The following is a 12,794-nucleotide window of genomic DNA, read 5'->3' on the forward strand; positions in this document are numbered from 1 at the left end:
AAATGTAGCTGACATCATATGCAGGGATCCTGATGACAAACAGACAGATAGTGGCAGACAGGTTCGAGCTTTGTGATTTGACATCCTTGCTGATGGATATCACAGCTCTGCCCACATCAGGAACAGAGCAGCCAATGACATGATGCATTCGGACCAGACGCCTACGCGTGCAAACCAATGGGATCGGTGCTGCTTTGTTTCCCTGCCTGCATGGCTCTGTTTAGTGCGCACATGTGACCACGGAATGCGTTTACTGATACTTAACCATCATCGATTGGGTACAGAAGTGGACCCCTCTCCTCCTTACAGATAAACAAAGCAAAAAAAAAAACACCAATAGCCAATCTGGCTCTCTGTTATGGACGCTCTGACGCCTTTCTCTCTTTTAATTCTCTCAAAGATCTCCATCCTCTCAGTCGCGCGTCATCTTTGAACATCAACGAGCTTATTTTAAGCTGCTGACGGGGGGAGAAAAAAAAAAAAAAAAGCACCGTGCGCTCTCACTCTCTCCTCTCCACACAAACAGCAGCTAGGCGGATGACACCTGTAGCTGAATCTGGATCTCAATCTCAGGGAGAAAGGAGGGAGGTTGGATTGTTTCACATCCATTCAGCGTCTGCGCCCTGCACCGGCGCTGTCTGATCTCGAGTGGGGAAGCGCAAAGGTAGCCTAAAGCCGTTTACGGACACATTAATTTCTAAGCCGCTCTCTGGGTCTGCTTGCAGACAGGAAGGAGCATGGATAGAGAGGAATTTGCTCTGACTAGTGCGGTGAGGGGATTTGTAGAGCTGGGGGTGTGCTTCTGTGGAAACTAAACTAAGGACAGCGGCTGAAGCACCATTACTAACAGCTCGCCATTTCTCTCCAAGCTTCTTTTCATTATTATTTCATATTTTTTTGGACGAGGAGATAGATTTTTTTCCAAGCAGTCATGGGGAAAGATGAGTGCAAAACAATGCTGGACGCTTTGAACAAAGTCACCGCTTGCTACAGGCATTTGGTCATAGCCCTGGGAAGCACCTCGGACTCGCAGAACCTGCGTGAGGAGCTGAAGAGGACCCGTAAAAAGGCCCAGGAGCTGGCCGTGGCCAACAGGACTAAACTGACCTCTCTACTCAAAGACAAGACCATCAGCAAAGAGGACCGGACCGAGTACGAACGCCTATGGGTGCTGTTCTCAAGCAGCATGGAGCTCCTGGAGGTGGACATGAAAAGGTCCCTGGAGATAGGGCAGGATTTCCCCCTCAAGGTACCTACGAGACACCTCATCCAGACGGGGATGACCGGCAGCACCACCACCGTGGCGGCCCGGGCAATGAGCGTGCAGAACATGAAGTACGAGTCGGACAGCAACATCGACACGGCAGACCTCCGGGACCTGCAGTCCGAGATCTCCCAGATGACCCAGATGATGGAGGAGATGGAGATGAAGGTGCAGGTGGCACCGTGGGCCGTGGAGGCAAAGCAGGAGGCGGGCGCGGAGCTCAAGTCCAACATGAGTGTTGGAAATTCCTCCGTGGGTGTTATCTCCATCTGCGAAGAGGAGCCCAAAGAAGAGGAGGGAGGAGGAGGTAACAGGGATGCTGGCTTTGCCTCCATTTGCGCCGTGCTTGTCTTCTTTGTCATCGTTACGGTCGCTGCGGTTTTGGGATATTTAGTCATCAATATGTCCTGAACTGTTCAACCAGCAGCCCAATGCTGATGGACACCCTGCGCGGCTGTCTACGGGACCGCCACGGTGATTCAAAGCCAGCAGCTCCACAAAAGAGAAAGAGAGAGGGGCCATGAGGGGCTGGACAATTTCGGACACACACCGAAGTTATCTCTGATTTGTGAATGTATTTGGTGGAGTTGAGGGAGTTGCACTAGGTAAAATGTAGAACAATAGCCTATAGGCAAGTGTGTGTGTGTCTGTGTGTGTGTGTCAATCGGAGAGAATGGACTTTACGCACAATTTGAGTTTAAGTATTTTGAGGGGCCAAGGGGTCGTGGTATTTTTGGAAGAGCAAAAAAAAAAAAAAAAAGTCCTGAAATTACGTGACAGTGTCTGGCCATCAGGATGATGCAAGCAACACGTAATCCAAGTGGATTAGTGGAAAAGCTCAAGCGTAAATGTAGCCTACTGTTAAGTGTTCCCGTTTGATGTTCTGCTGGTTGATGCTTTCAGTTTATGAATTATCATCCAGCAGAGTCAGATGTGTTCAAGCCAAGCAGGGGAACCATCTAATCAAGAAAAGTAGGGTCCTGTTGTATGAGAACTAATAGAGCCAGTGTTTCAGTTCAACTCCTCACATCATACAGGTTGGATGTGATCAAACCTGCACTGTTCCACACTCCTGTTAGCACAGTTTTAATACATCATATATATATAAATATATATAAAAAAGCCGTACAACCTGATTGTACTAGGCCTGCATCTTATTTCATTCAATCACAATGTGCTTCATGAGAGCCTTGAGACCTCTAATAATACACCAGTTCACTGTAAGCCTGTTCACGTTCCTTTTCAGGGTTTTTCTTGCAAACAGTGTTGAATGTATACATTGTGAATAGAGGGGTTTGTACATACAGACTGCTGTGTCAGATAATGTACATACATAAGTATATTTATTATAATAAAAAATTGAAACACATGTGCAGTTTGCAGAAATAGCTTCCAATCTTTTTTTTTTTTTTTTATAAAATGAATGTCACATAACTATTATGTGTGAGGATTTTTGCAGTGGCCTCATTTGAAACCGCTGCAAAAGCTTGACACATACAGATCAGATGTATACAAATAGGTATATAAAGCAGAGCAGTACTATCTTAAACATGGCCACCTAGGTGTTAAAACAGTGTCCGGCTTAAAATGAAAAGGAGGACTAATACAATGCTTTAACACCCTAATGGTTTTAGTTGTAAGAGTCTTTGTAGTTATTCTCGGAAACCATTCCAGGCTGTCAAACCCAAAGCCAGGAGAGACGTTAATGGCGGTGGTTGTGTCCTGTGCCATGCATTAACTCTTTCAGTTTGGAGTCAGAAATCTTAATCAAATTCTGCTGGAGACTAAAGACAAAGCTGGCTGACAAAAAACTTAGTAGGGAGATGTTAGTTAACACAATATGAGTATTAATTATGAAATTTAAAAAAAGATATGTTCTGTGATGAGGGATCATCTTAACAAAAACATGTAATTACAGTGAGCAGATGATTTTGTTTATTATTCACTTTGTTTCACTCTGACATTCTTTCACTGAATGACAGTTCTGGGGCCCTTGTGTGACCTATTTATTCAGTAATCAGACAGTAAAGCTAAGTTAAAGCTATTTGTTGGTCGGATGCTGCTGGGATCGCTAACAGCTGAAATATATAATATATTGAAATATATTGGGATGACAACATTATAAGGATTCTTGTGGATGTTTTAACACTTTTACATTTCTCCCCCCAAACTGTTTTGTTTATTTGAAACAAAACACTGAGTAGATCCAACATAGTTTTAAATTGAATTTTGAAGAATTGAGTTCACAATTAAACAAATAAATAACTTTTTTTTAATTTTTAGCGTCAATTATATGGTACATTATTGTAACAAATTTATGAAAAAACACTGCGTCACCGTTGGCAAGGGATGACTTGGGATGACTGAAAAATGTAAAAGTGAGACTGAATGATAAAGACAGTATATCAAAGGGTCTAAAGTCCTAACAACTACTATTAAAGAGAAGTGTTTCATTATCAATGCTGATGTGCTACTGTAAGGATTCTGTGTCTCTCTTCTCTCTCTGTCCTCCTTTGACATCAGCTAGTTTGTCTTTCAGAGAAAAGTGGCTTCTGGATAAATACATCCATGTCTATTATCTGCTGAAAAATGTCAGCAGTTCTTACTTCATCACATTACTCTATCGTCATTTACAAATACAAATACATTTCAATGTGAATTATAATGAAAAGGCTGTTGTAATTGCCTGTAGTTCAATAGTTACACATCAAATGAGCTCTAAATTGTCTGTAATGATCATCTCCCCCACCTTTGAGGAGGTTCTCCAATAACACTGGGGGACAATTTGAAAACAAATTCTGTTGAGTTAGATTTTTATGCTGATTAAAACCAAAACTGGCATGCCGATTCCAAAATTGCAGTCAGCTTTTTTCTAGCACGTCAAGTTTTTTCTCCACAGCTTACCCTCCAGATAAGCAGAATTCACTGATTAGCTGTAGCAAGACTTGCCAGCTGATCACGATTGGACTCATCTACAGTTACGTGGCAACTTGTTTGTGCAGTCACAATTGAGACAGCATGGTGAGAGGTGTGTGCAGCTCCCAATAGGTCAGTACTATCAATATCTGCAAACAGAAAGCCGGCATCGTAATTAAGAGGACTTGTTCTGGCTTTTCTCTTAACCTTGTAACCATGGGCATACCATTATAAGTTCTATTTGGTTTTATGCTGTTTTTGTAGTTTTCAAAGCTTGTAACTATTCCATCTTAGTGTTTTATTTACATAGGTATATATTTCCTTTGTTCCAGATCATGTCTGCTCCTGACCCTGACTCCTTTTGCTATATTTGTGCTAGTTTCACCATTCCATGTCAGAGGAAAGCAAACATCAGTGCATTTGTCAAACAAGCATATTTTGCAAAGTAAAACTCGGTGATCAAGACAAGCCATGGGCCCCCCACAAAGTGTGCAAGCAGTGTGTCGAGAGTTTACAGATGTGGATCAAAGGAACATGTGAAAAGTTGACATTTGGTATCCCCATGGATTGGCGAGAGCAAAAAGATCATTGCACAGACTGTTAGTTTGGTTTAGTGAAAACAAGCACATATCTGTTAAGCACAGTATTTTTCATATTTTTTAAGAAAATGGGGATCCTATAGTTCAAAAACTTGACGTGATAGAGAAACAACTGAGATCGGTTTCAGATTCGGCACCCAAAAATGAGTTAAAAACAGCTGTCAGACATAACTCAACAAAAATTGTGTTCCCCAGTGTAATTATATGTGGTAAATAGACACCTGGCATTTAAAGACCATTCAGCTTAAGTTCCAGGCTGTGGTTGTGTCTTATAATCTCACAGGATCACATTTAATTACAGCCCCCCTCCTCTTCTGAGTAAAGGGTTTGCACGCAACAGAATGAAATTTTTCTTATATTAAAAAAAAAGAAAAGATAAAACATTAAAGTTGCAGATTAAGATAGCAACAATTTGCCATTTCCACTGTGTTTTAACTCACAAGTCAACATGTACCAGGCTCTCTGTGGCTTCTCAGCATCTGGATGTGAGAATCCTGTAGAGAAACGTTAATCGAACATTATATTAAAAAAAGATAACTCCTTAAACTACTAAGTATTTTTTGATGCATGCACAGCAGGCTTTCTGACATCTTGTTTATTCTGGTTGTCATCTCACAAAGCCACTATAAGCTCTGCTAACAGTGAGTCATGAATCTCTTGAAGATCACGACAGACTTACATTGTCATCTGGAGATCCAAAAATATAAAAGGTGATTAATTAAACATGGGGAGGAAAGGGAGGGGATTTAAAGAGTGTGCAAGATAAAGCCTCATGAAACACTGCACTTCAGAATTTGTCCGTCATATTTAAAGAGCAGGAGGAATTTTCATGCAAAGGTCTATTTTGATGTAACTTTCAGACAGTTCCTGTTAAAATCATTTTGTTGCAATCTCTGTTACGCAAAGAAAAAAAATCACAGGTATAAAAACGAACACTTCACAGGTGAGCAAATCGACTTTCTCTGCAGCTGTGTAGAGGCGTTTTATTTGAACTTATGCACGACAGAGCCATTCATTTGCTTCACTCCGTCGCTTGGAAACATAAACTACGCAGACTGGTTCACAAATAGACGAGCTACACACTGCACAGACCGCTGCATCATCACCTCATCTGGATGAAGATGGTGGATTTCCAAGGCTGTGAGTTGCCATAGAAACCCTCAGCCTCAGACTCTCCAGCGCAAACAGCACAGAAGGTTGAGTAGCGTTATTTCAATTCACCCCCTTTCTGCCACTGCCATCCTACACACACAGCACTGTGAAACGGAAGATGAGCGATGTGAGCAAGGAGGGGATTAGAAGAAAATGCTTTAATCAGGGAAGAGTGATTTAATGTTACCTTTTTCCTGGTTGAAACAGGTGAAACTGATTAAAAAAGCAAAACACAAAGATTTGTTTTTAACTTATTCTGCCTGTGTTCACTGTGGTCACAAACCATTAAAAGCAGTTTGAGACAGCATCGGTAAAAAGATCAAATTAATATTGACTAAATTGATCTGTTTACTTATTAATTAATTCATAAATGCCAGACACAGGGTACGCACCATTTGACAGAGATTATTATGAGCAGGAAAGACACCCAATAGAGAAAGGGTGGATGCCCTGCAGTGCCTCCACCACTGACATATGCACTCCTACTGAGAGGGACCATCCATCTCACACACACATCACCTGCTACCTTAGCTGCAGGTGTTGTCTCTAAATACCTTCAATATATTTGGTAGTCAGCCTCTTACAAAGGTTACAAGCTAAATTTGGTCAAAAATAAAATACTATGATTACTAATTATCAGGTCCAGCCAGGAGGTAGAAAACTATTTAGTATTTATTATAATTTTGTGACATTGAACAATTAACACAAAATCAAATTTTACCTTCACAAACAGTCATTAATACAAATAGGTTAACATTTTTTCCCACAGAAAACAAATATACGCTTGTCATTGACAAGAGCCCAATAAGCCTTTTTCACAGAAGACATTGTTTTACATGTTACAGTAAGAAAACAAACCTCATTTAACCTTCTCTGTTGAACTAAAAACTGCCCCACAAATTAACAATGGATTGAACTGTTTGAGTCAACAAATATGTACAAATATCTATTAATATTTTTCTTTTTAACTGTGTGAACTTGTCCCGTTAGCACACGAGCTGAGTTTGTTAACTGAGTTTGTAAGTGCTGAGAGAAAAAATGCTTAAGGGGGAAAATACACACACCCTTCAACATTTTTTTATTGCTGTGTCCAGGTTGTAATTCATATAAAAATAGGGAATTTGACAAATCATTAACATTTCACCATTTCCCAATTTTGAAACCAACAACTTTGATGACCGATTAGGTACCGTTAGACGACAGCTAACATCAGCATAATGACTTTCTAGCTACTGTTTGATAGTGTTACACAATACGATACGATAAGAAAGCTGTAGATTCATTCTGATAAATCAACGCACATCTTGGGCTAATTTAGCATGTGAAATGCATATTTAAGTATATGAAATGCAGATTTCATACTCCCCTTCATGCCACAAATACCGAGTGTTAGTGCGAAGTACACACTTTTGTGTTGGATGTAATTTGTAGGAACACGACACAGAAATGTGTGTTCCACTGAGCATTTTCTACACATTGGGTAAGGAGACAGCAAGACAGTTAACATTACAAGCTTGATTACACCGTGAGCATTTCACTTCCACACTTTAATAAATGTGTGCGTTGATATTTCAGAATTCATTTACAATCTTTCACCACGTTAGCTGCTCTCTAACGGATTTCATTCTTCAGTTGCTGATCAATCAGCAAGCAGTGGAATTATAACAATTTGGCACAGTGCTTATGGTGATATGACTTGTAACTGACTGACTGCTAACACAAGGGACTGACTAGTGGTTAACCCAGCTTGACCTCATTTTCCTGGATGACTAAACATCCCTTTACAGTGAGAACATGGCCACTGTTGATGTCACCAGTAGAAACTGCTCACCCTTCTATGTCAAGTCAAAATGCTTCTTGTGAAAAAGACTTATCTTTTGTGGGGCTGGTACAACAGGTACGGCAAGTCAAGTCTGACTGTTTGAGTCATGTGGGAGGGCTTGTTCTCCAACAGGGACCAGATGATTGTACTTGGGTGTGATGTTGACTTGTAGAGTTAAACTGTGTGAATCTGAGAACACCATGCGGTGCAGTCCAGAATCCTGAGTATCCTCCAGGTGAGGGTCTGTGCTCATGTGCTCCTTAGCCTCTCCTGAGCTGTCCAACGGGTAAAGTTTGTCACCTAGAGCGAGAGAAAATAGCAGACAGAAGTGGTTAGTCTATCAGCTCTCATGAGCAGGAAAACGAGTGGGTAACAGTATCTGATAAAAGGACTGGAAAGCAGACGTGCTGTCAGCAGTGTGGCGTCAGCTTTAATAACTACATCTTCCCACAAAGACAGCAAGGGCTGCCAACTGACACAGCTAAATAACATCAGTAGCAGCATTTAGAAGCAGTCAAAGTACAGCGTTTTTCACCATATCTCACTCTTGACAGTTATTTTTTAACAAAAACCATGAAAAGACCAAAACCGACACTCTCTGCCCTGAGCCCATTCCTTCACACTGATTTACATTTGTTGGGGACTATTCTCAGCAGCTAGTTTGGAGCTGTAGTCAGTATTTACTGCATCAGGATGGAGTATGTGGGATGGACTAAAAGTACACTCCAGTGGCTATGTTTAGTGTAATGAGGGAACACATCAGCCTTTGTTTTTGGACAGTTTTAGAACTGTATGGCACAGAGAAATAATGATAGATCATCTGGTTTGTTGTTAAGAAAAATATATACTCACTTTACCTTCATCACATTATGAAGTTTCCCTAAATATATAATAATATAACATCTATTTGGCAGCCTTCACTAACAGTTAATCATATGTATATGAGGAGACAGACAGTCAGCACCTGGCAGCAGTGACAGGAATCGTTCCTTCATGAGAACGGGCAGCCAGTGTTCGCAGCCCTCTGTGGCACGTCGGCTGGCGAAGTTGTGGAGGTCATTCAGCAAAGGGAAGCGGCACATACGACTGAGCTCATAAAACTGTGGAGGGGCGATCCACAACTCCCGTGCCTGGTAGCTCTGCAGGACCTCTGAGGGTGTAGACCACTGAAACACACACAGAGGTTAGTGTTTAACAACTGTGCAAACTTCACCAGAAAAATCTACAGATTTTGAAAAATATGGAACAAAACGGCAACCTTAAACGTTAAAATCAACAAGTAGTGATATCCTTTTATCGCAATATTAGAAAAGGTTATACCGTACAGTGAGTGAGTGTACACTGCTGGGTTTTAATGTCGAATATTTTCTGAGGTGGTGTAAAAAGTTTGAGAAACACCTGCCACAGACACTCAACAATAAGCCAAAGTAGGTTCATATTTCAGTTTGACACAACTTCAGACTGAACTCGATCTGTCCAAAGGTATTTATTAGTTTCCAACTGTGGGAAAAGCAGTAATATTTATTTTTAATCAACTCACACAATTAGTTTCATTCAATGTGATCTGCTTTTGATAATTTAGTAACAACCCTCACCTCCCACTCTGATGATGATCACATCTTCTTTCTGTCTGCACACTTACTAAACTATTCGTTTGATGTAATGTGTTGTGTGAATAAAACTGATCCATCACCTGAAAGCGCACTATTTCCCTCTCATCCTGAAGCGTGTGCGGGGTGTCCTGCAGGCAGCAGATGAAGAAAGCTGTGTCAAACCTCGACACACCATATCTGCCTTCGGGAGTCAGCCAGTTGCTCCACTCGTGCAAAGCCCAAATGTTGGGCAACACTTCCAGCTCTCTGCACATCCTGATGAAGTTGGACGGATTCTGGTTTACCAGAGTCCTCCACTTGGTGAGCTCACTGCTGCACAGCTCGTTTGCTTTCTTGTGCAGCACATGATCAGTGGCGCATCTGCCCTCTGTGCTTTTTAACAAACTTTTCTCCTCCGATTTAGACACGACCAGGAGCACACCTGACTCCTCAAAGGTCTCCCTCAATGCGCAGATCCGGAAGGCCACCTCCCCTGAGATAGGAGAGCCCAGTTTTAGCCGGTCTGTGGCGAACATCGGAGGTCTAGTCTCCGGAGGCTGTTTGACGCTTCTCAAACCAAAATTGGGTGATTTGCTGAAAGATTTAAAAATGTCCAACCATTCACTCGAAAAGTCCGAGGAGTCCACCATGCCGCCGGGAAACACATACGCATTGGGCATGAATCCGCTTTTACTGCTTCGTTTAAGCAGTAACACGTCGTAATCAAAGCGGGACTTGTGCGGCAGCTGTGACCGCCCATAGCTGCTGCCCAGCGGGGAACCTGCAGCGGCTGTCAGCGGTGTCCTGGAAGACAGAGCGTCCGCACCGAGCCTGTGACCCGCGGCTACAATCAGAGTGGCCGCCTCCTTCCAGTGCTTCAGAGTGGTGTTCATGCTAAAACTACCAGCGTGCTTAATTTGACCTGAGAAAGTTTCAGTCCCCCAGTCACCTGCCTCGCGACATTTGTTTTTGGTGGAAGTGACGCGAGCCATGAATGACACGCGCACATCTGCCACGAGCAGCTATCGCCACCTACAGGCTGATGACGCCACTGCACCCCTCACTGCACAAAACATTACATCCTTCAAAATATACAAAATCTAATCAATTGTTGTATTTTAGACAACATGTTGGATGAATCAGAAATTCAAATTTATTTTCTTCTGCAAACACGTTTGAATCTCATTAAATATCACTAAGTTGGATAAATATTAGACCCGGTTAAAAATTGTGTTCCAATTTCTCTCAGGGTTCATTTTTCACTGACTTACTTATAATAAAAATAGTATACATATGTATTAATATGGACATGATGCCTTTTTTATTTCTTTATCATTTATGAAGCTCTTTTTGACCGCCAAAATAACGATAACAATGATACATATCATAATAACACAACGTTTTGTCATTCTTCAATCCACTCTAAACTCTTTTGCTGCTCCTCTGTCTAGAGTTCAGTGTTGTGTGACCGTGACTTTTCAGTGGTGCCAAATTGTACCTTTGCTAAAAAGATTAGGTTTTATACATTGTGTGCAGTTTCTGCTGTCTACCAGCCCAGGAAATGATGAAAAGCAATTAAACACAGTCTATGACTAATTATTTCTTTCTCTATTGTAGACTATTGTTTCATTTTAGGGAATATATTGTTCTTCACATCATGAGCCCAGATTGGAAGAATTAAGCAGATCAGATTGGGTTTTTTAACTTTACACCATTGCTAACTGGCAGCGGTGTGTATATGTGCACATGGACATTGGTGACTATGTAAAATGTGCCTTCTTTCAAAATATTGACATGACTTGCAGAATCAGTGACTTATTTTGAAATCACTTCCTAAAACACATTTTTATAGACGTGTTTTTATGTGACATTGACTTTTTAAATATTGATTTAGTTATCTTTATCTTTATTTGTTACTTTTATGACCTTTATTCACTTGTTTTTTTTATATGGTCATGTATCCTAGTGGCTATTGCTCCAGCTGTTTCATTGCCCTCCCTCAAATTGTGTCTCGCCTTTGCCTGGCTTCAGTTCCTGGTTCTCTGTTGTTATATTGACATACAGCAGTGAACAGGCTCACCGAGAGTGTATTTGTTGCTGTAAATGCACTTAGTTAGATCCTAAGCCCCAGTGATCGTGCCTGAAATTTGCACTCTGTTATTGGTCAGGCGTTCTTATTCTCAGGGTTACTGAGTTTATATGCCAATGTGTTCTTGTGTTAGCAGATTACTACAATCAGGCGAGGCTGTCTGTCTGCAGCAAATGCATGTGTGGCAACTGTTCAAATTCTGTTACAGGCTTCAAAAAAACACATCTTTCGTGTTTCAGCTAATGCCTCAAGAGCTGCAGCCACTGGAGGAAGTCAAACATATGAAATAAAATGAACAAATCTGCGGAACTCCAACTAGACTTATAACATATTTGATTTTACAGTATTCTAATGTAGATAAATAGTGTACTGTGCAAACTGTTCCCTTTCTCACTGAGAGTATGAATCATACTACACTCTAATGTTCAAACACATAGGCAAACATCTCATTATTAGCTAAAGTCCTTCTCATTTCAAAGGCTACAAAATACTCAATTATAACTCTGCTGAAGATTATGCAAGGGGATGCTTGGCTCAAAGAAGAAGAAGTTTAACTTTTCAACACAACTGATGCACAAGTGGAGACATATAATAAAATATAATAATGAAAAAAGGTCGTCTGAGAAAAAAGAAAGGAGAATGTTACATTTAAAATGTACGTTTTAAGAGGAGAGAAGAGGAAAGAGAAGGGGCAGAGTAGAAGGGGAATGTAACAGACAAATGTCCATGCGTGCGTCCACACACACACACACACACACACACACACACACACACACACACGCGCGCGCGCGCGCGCACACACACACGCGCACACACACACGCACACACACACACACGCACACACACACCTACACGCACACACATGTGGGTGTCATGTATCCTTGTATCCTTATCAAAGGGGCATTGTGAAGGCTCGGTAAACTCTGAGAGGCGGAAATGTTTCAGTGTCCTGAAAAAATTAGATCGGTCACGTCTAACATTGTGAGTGCCTGTAACATCTTCGTGGGATTACTGTTACCTGAGCAACAGATGAAGTGATTTGCCTCAAAACACAGTTAATAATAAAGTAATAATAAAATGTGTAATGTCTTTGTTTTTCTTTGTTTCTCTGTTTTTGTTTACTTTGTTCAAATTATATGCACATTAAAATAAGAGAATTTGGATGCACTGTATAGTCCAAAACACTTTAAAAACAACAATAAAAAAACAAGAGATCAAAATTCCTTACTAGATGGTAAACTAGAGCCCTTCCTCATTGAGCTCTGTTCTGTGGATCTCATTAACTCAAAAACCTAGCTATTCCCATACACTCTGCTCTGTTACTCTGCTTTTTTACCTACCTCCTTTTTAAGGTTATCCA

General features: G+C 41.1%; 2 protein-coding genes across 2 annotated transcripts; one reads left to right on the forward strand and one right to left on the reverse strand.

Annotated features, from left to right (window-relative positions):
• On the forward strand, positions 1 to 2,627 carry LOC104921778 (regulator of G protein signaling 9 binding protein). The gene has a single exon (XM_010734420.3). The coding sequence runs from the start codon at positions 932 to 934 to the stop codon at positions 1,673 to 1,675; it is 744 nt and encodes a 247-aa protein (XP_010732722.1). The 5' UTR covers positions 1 to 931; the 3' UTR covers positions 1,676 to 2,627.
• A 3,958-nt stretch (positions 2,628 to 6,585) lies between these two features.
• On the reverse strand, positions 6,586 to 10,421 carry nudt19 (nudix (nucleoside diphosphate linked moiety X)-type motif 19). The gene is made up of 3 exons (XM_010734421.3): positions 9,447 to 10,421; positions 8,718 to 8,919; positions 6,586 to 8,053 (listed from the first exon to the last, which is right to left on the reverse strand). Exons 1-3 carry the CDS (start codon positions 10,335 to 10,337, stop codon positions 7,839 to 7,841), a joined length of 1,308 nt encoding a protein of 435 aa, XP_010732723.2. The 5' UTR covers positions 10,338 to 10,421; the 3' UTR covers positions 6,586 to 7,838.
• Between the last annotated feature and the right edge of the window lie 2,373 nt (positions 10,422 to 12,794).

The sequence above is a fragment of the Larimichthys crocea genome, chromosome VIII, assembly GCF_000972845.2.
Source record: "Larimichthys crocea isolate SSNF chromosome VIII, L_crocea_2.0, whole genome shotgun sequence".
NCBI lineage: Eukaryota > Metazoa > Chordata > Actinopteri > Sciaenidae > Larimichthys > Larimichthys crocea.

What these genes read in the sequence shown, in the direction of transcription:
- nudt19 (XM_010734421.3), bottom strand. Translation starts at nt 10,337, where the DNA reads ATGGCTCGCGTCACTTCCACCAAAAACAAATGTCGCGAGGCAGGTGAC. An exon ending in GGGAAATAGTGCGCTTTCAG is followed by an intron (nt 8,920 to 9,446) that starts GTGATGGATCAG and finishes TGTGTGTTTCAG; the next exon opens with TGGTCTACACCCTCAGAGGT. An exon ending in ATTCCTGTCACTGCTGCCAG is followed by an intron (nt 8,054 to 8,717) that starts GTGCTGACTGTC and finishes CTCTCGCTCTAG; the next exon opens with GTGACAAACTTTACCCGTTG.
- LOC104921778 (XM_010734420.3), top strand. Translation starts at nt 932, where the DNA reads ATGGGGAAAGATGAGTGCAAAACAATGCTGGACGCTTTGAACAAAGTC.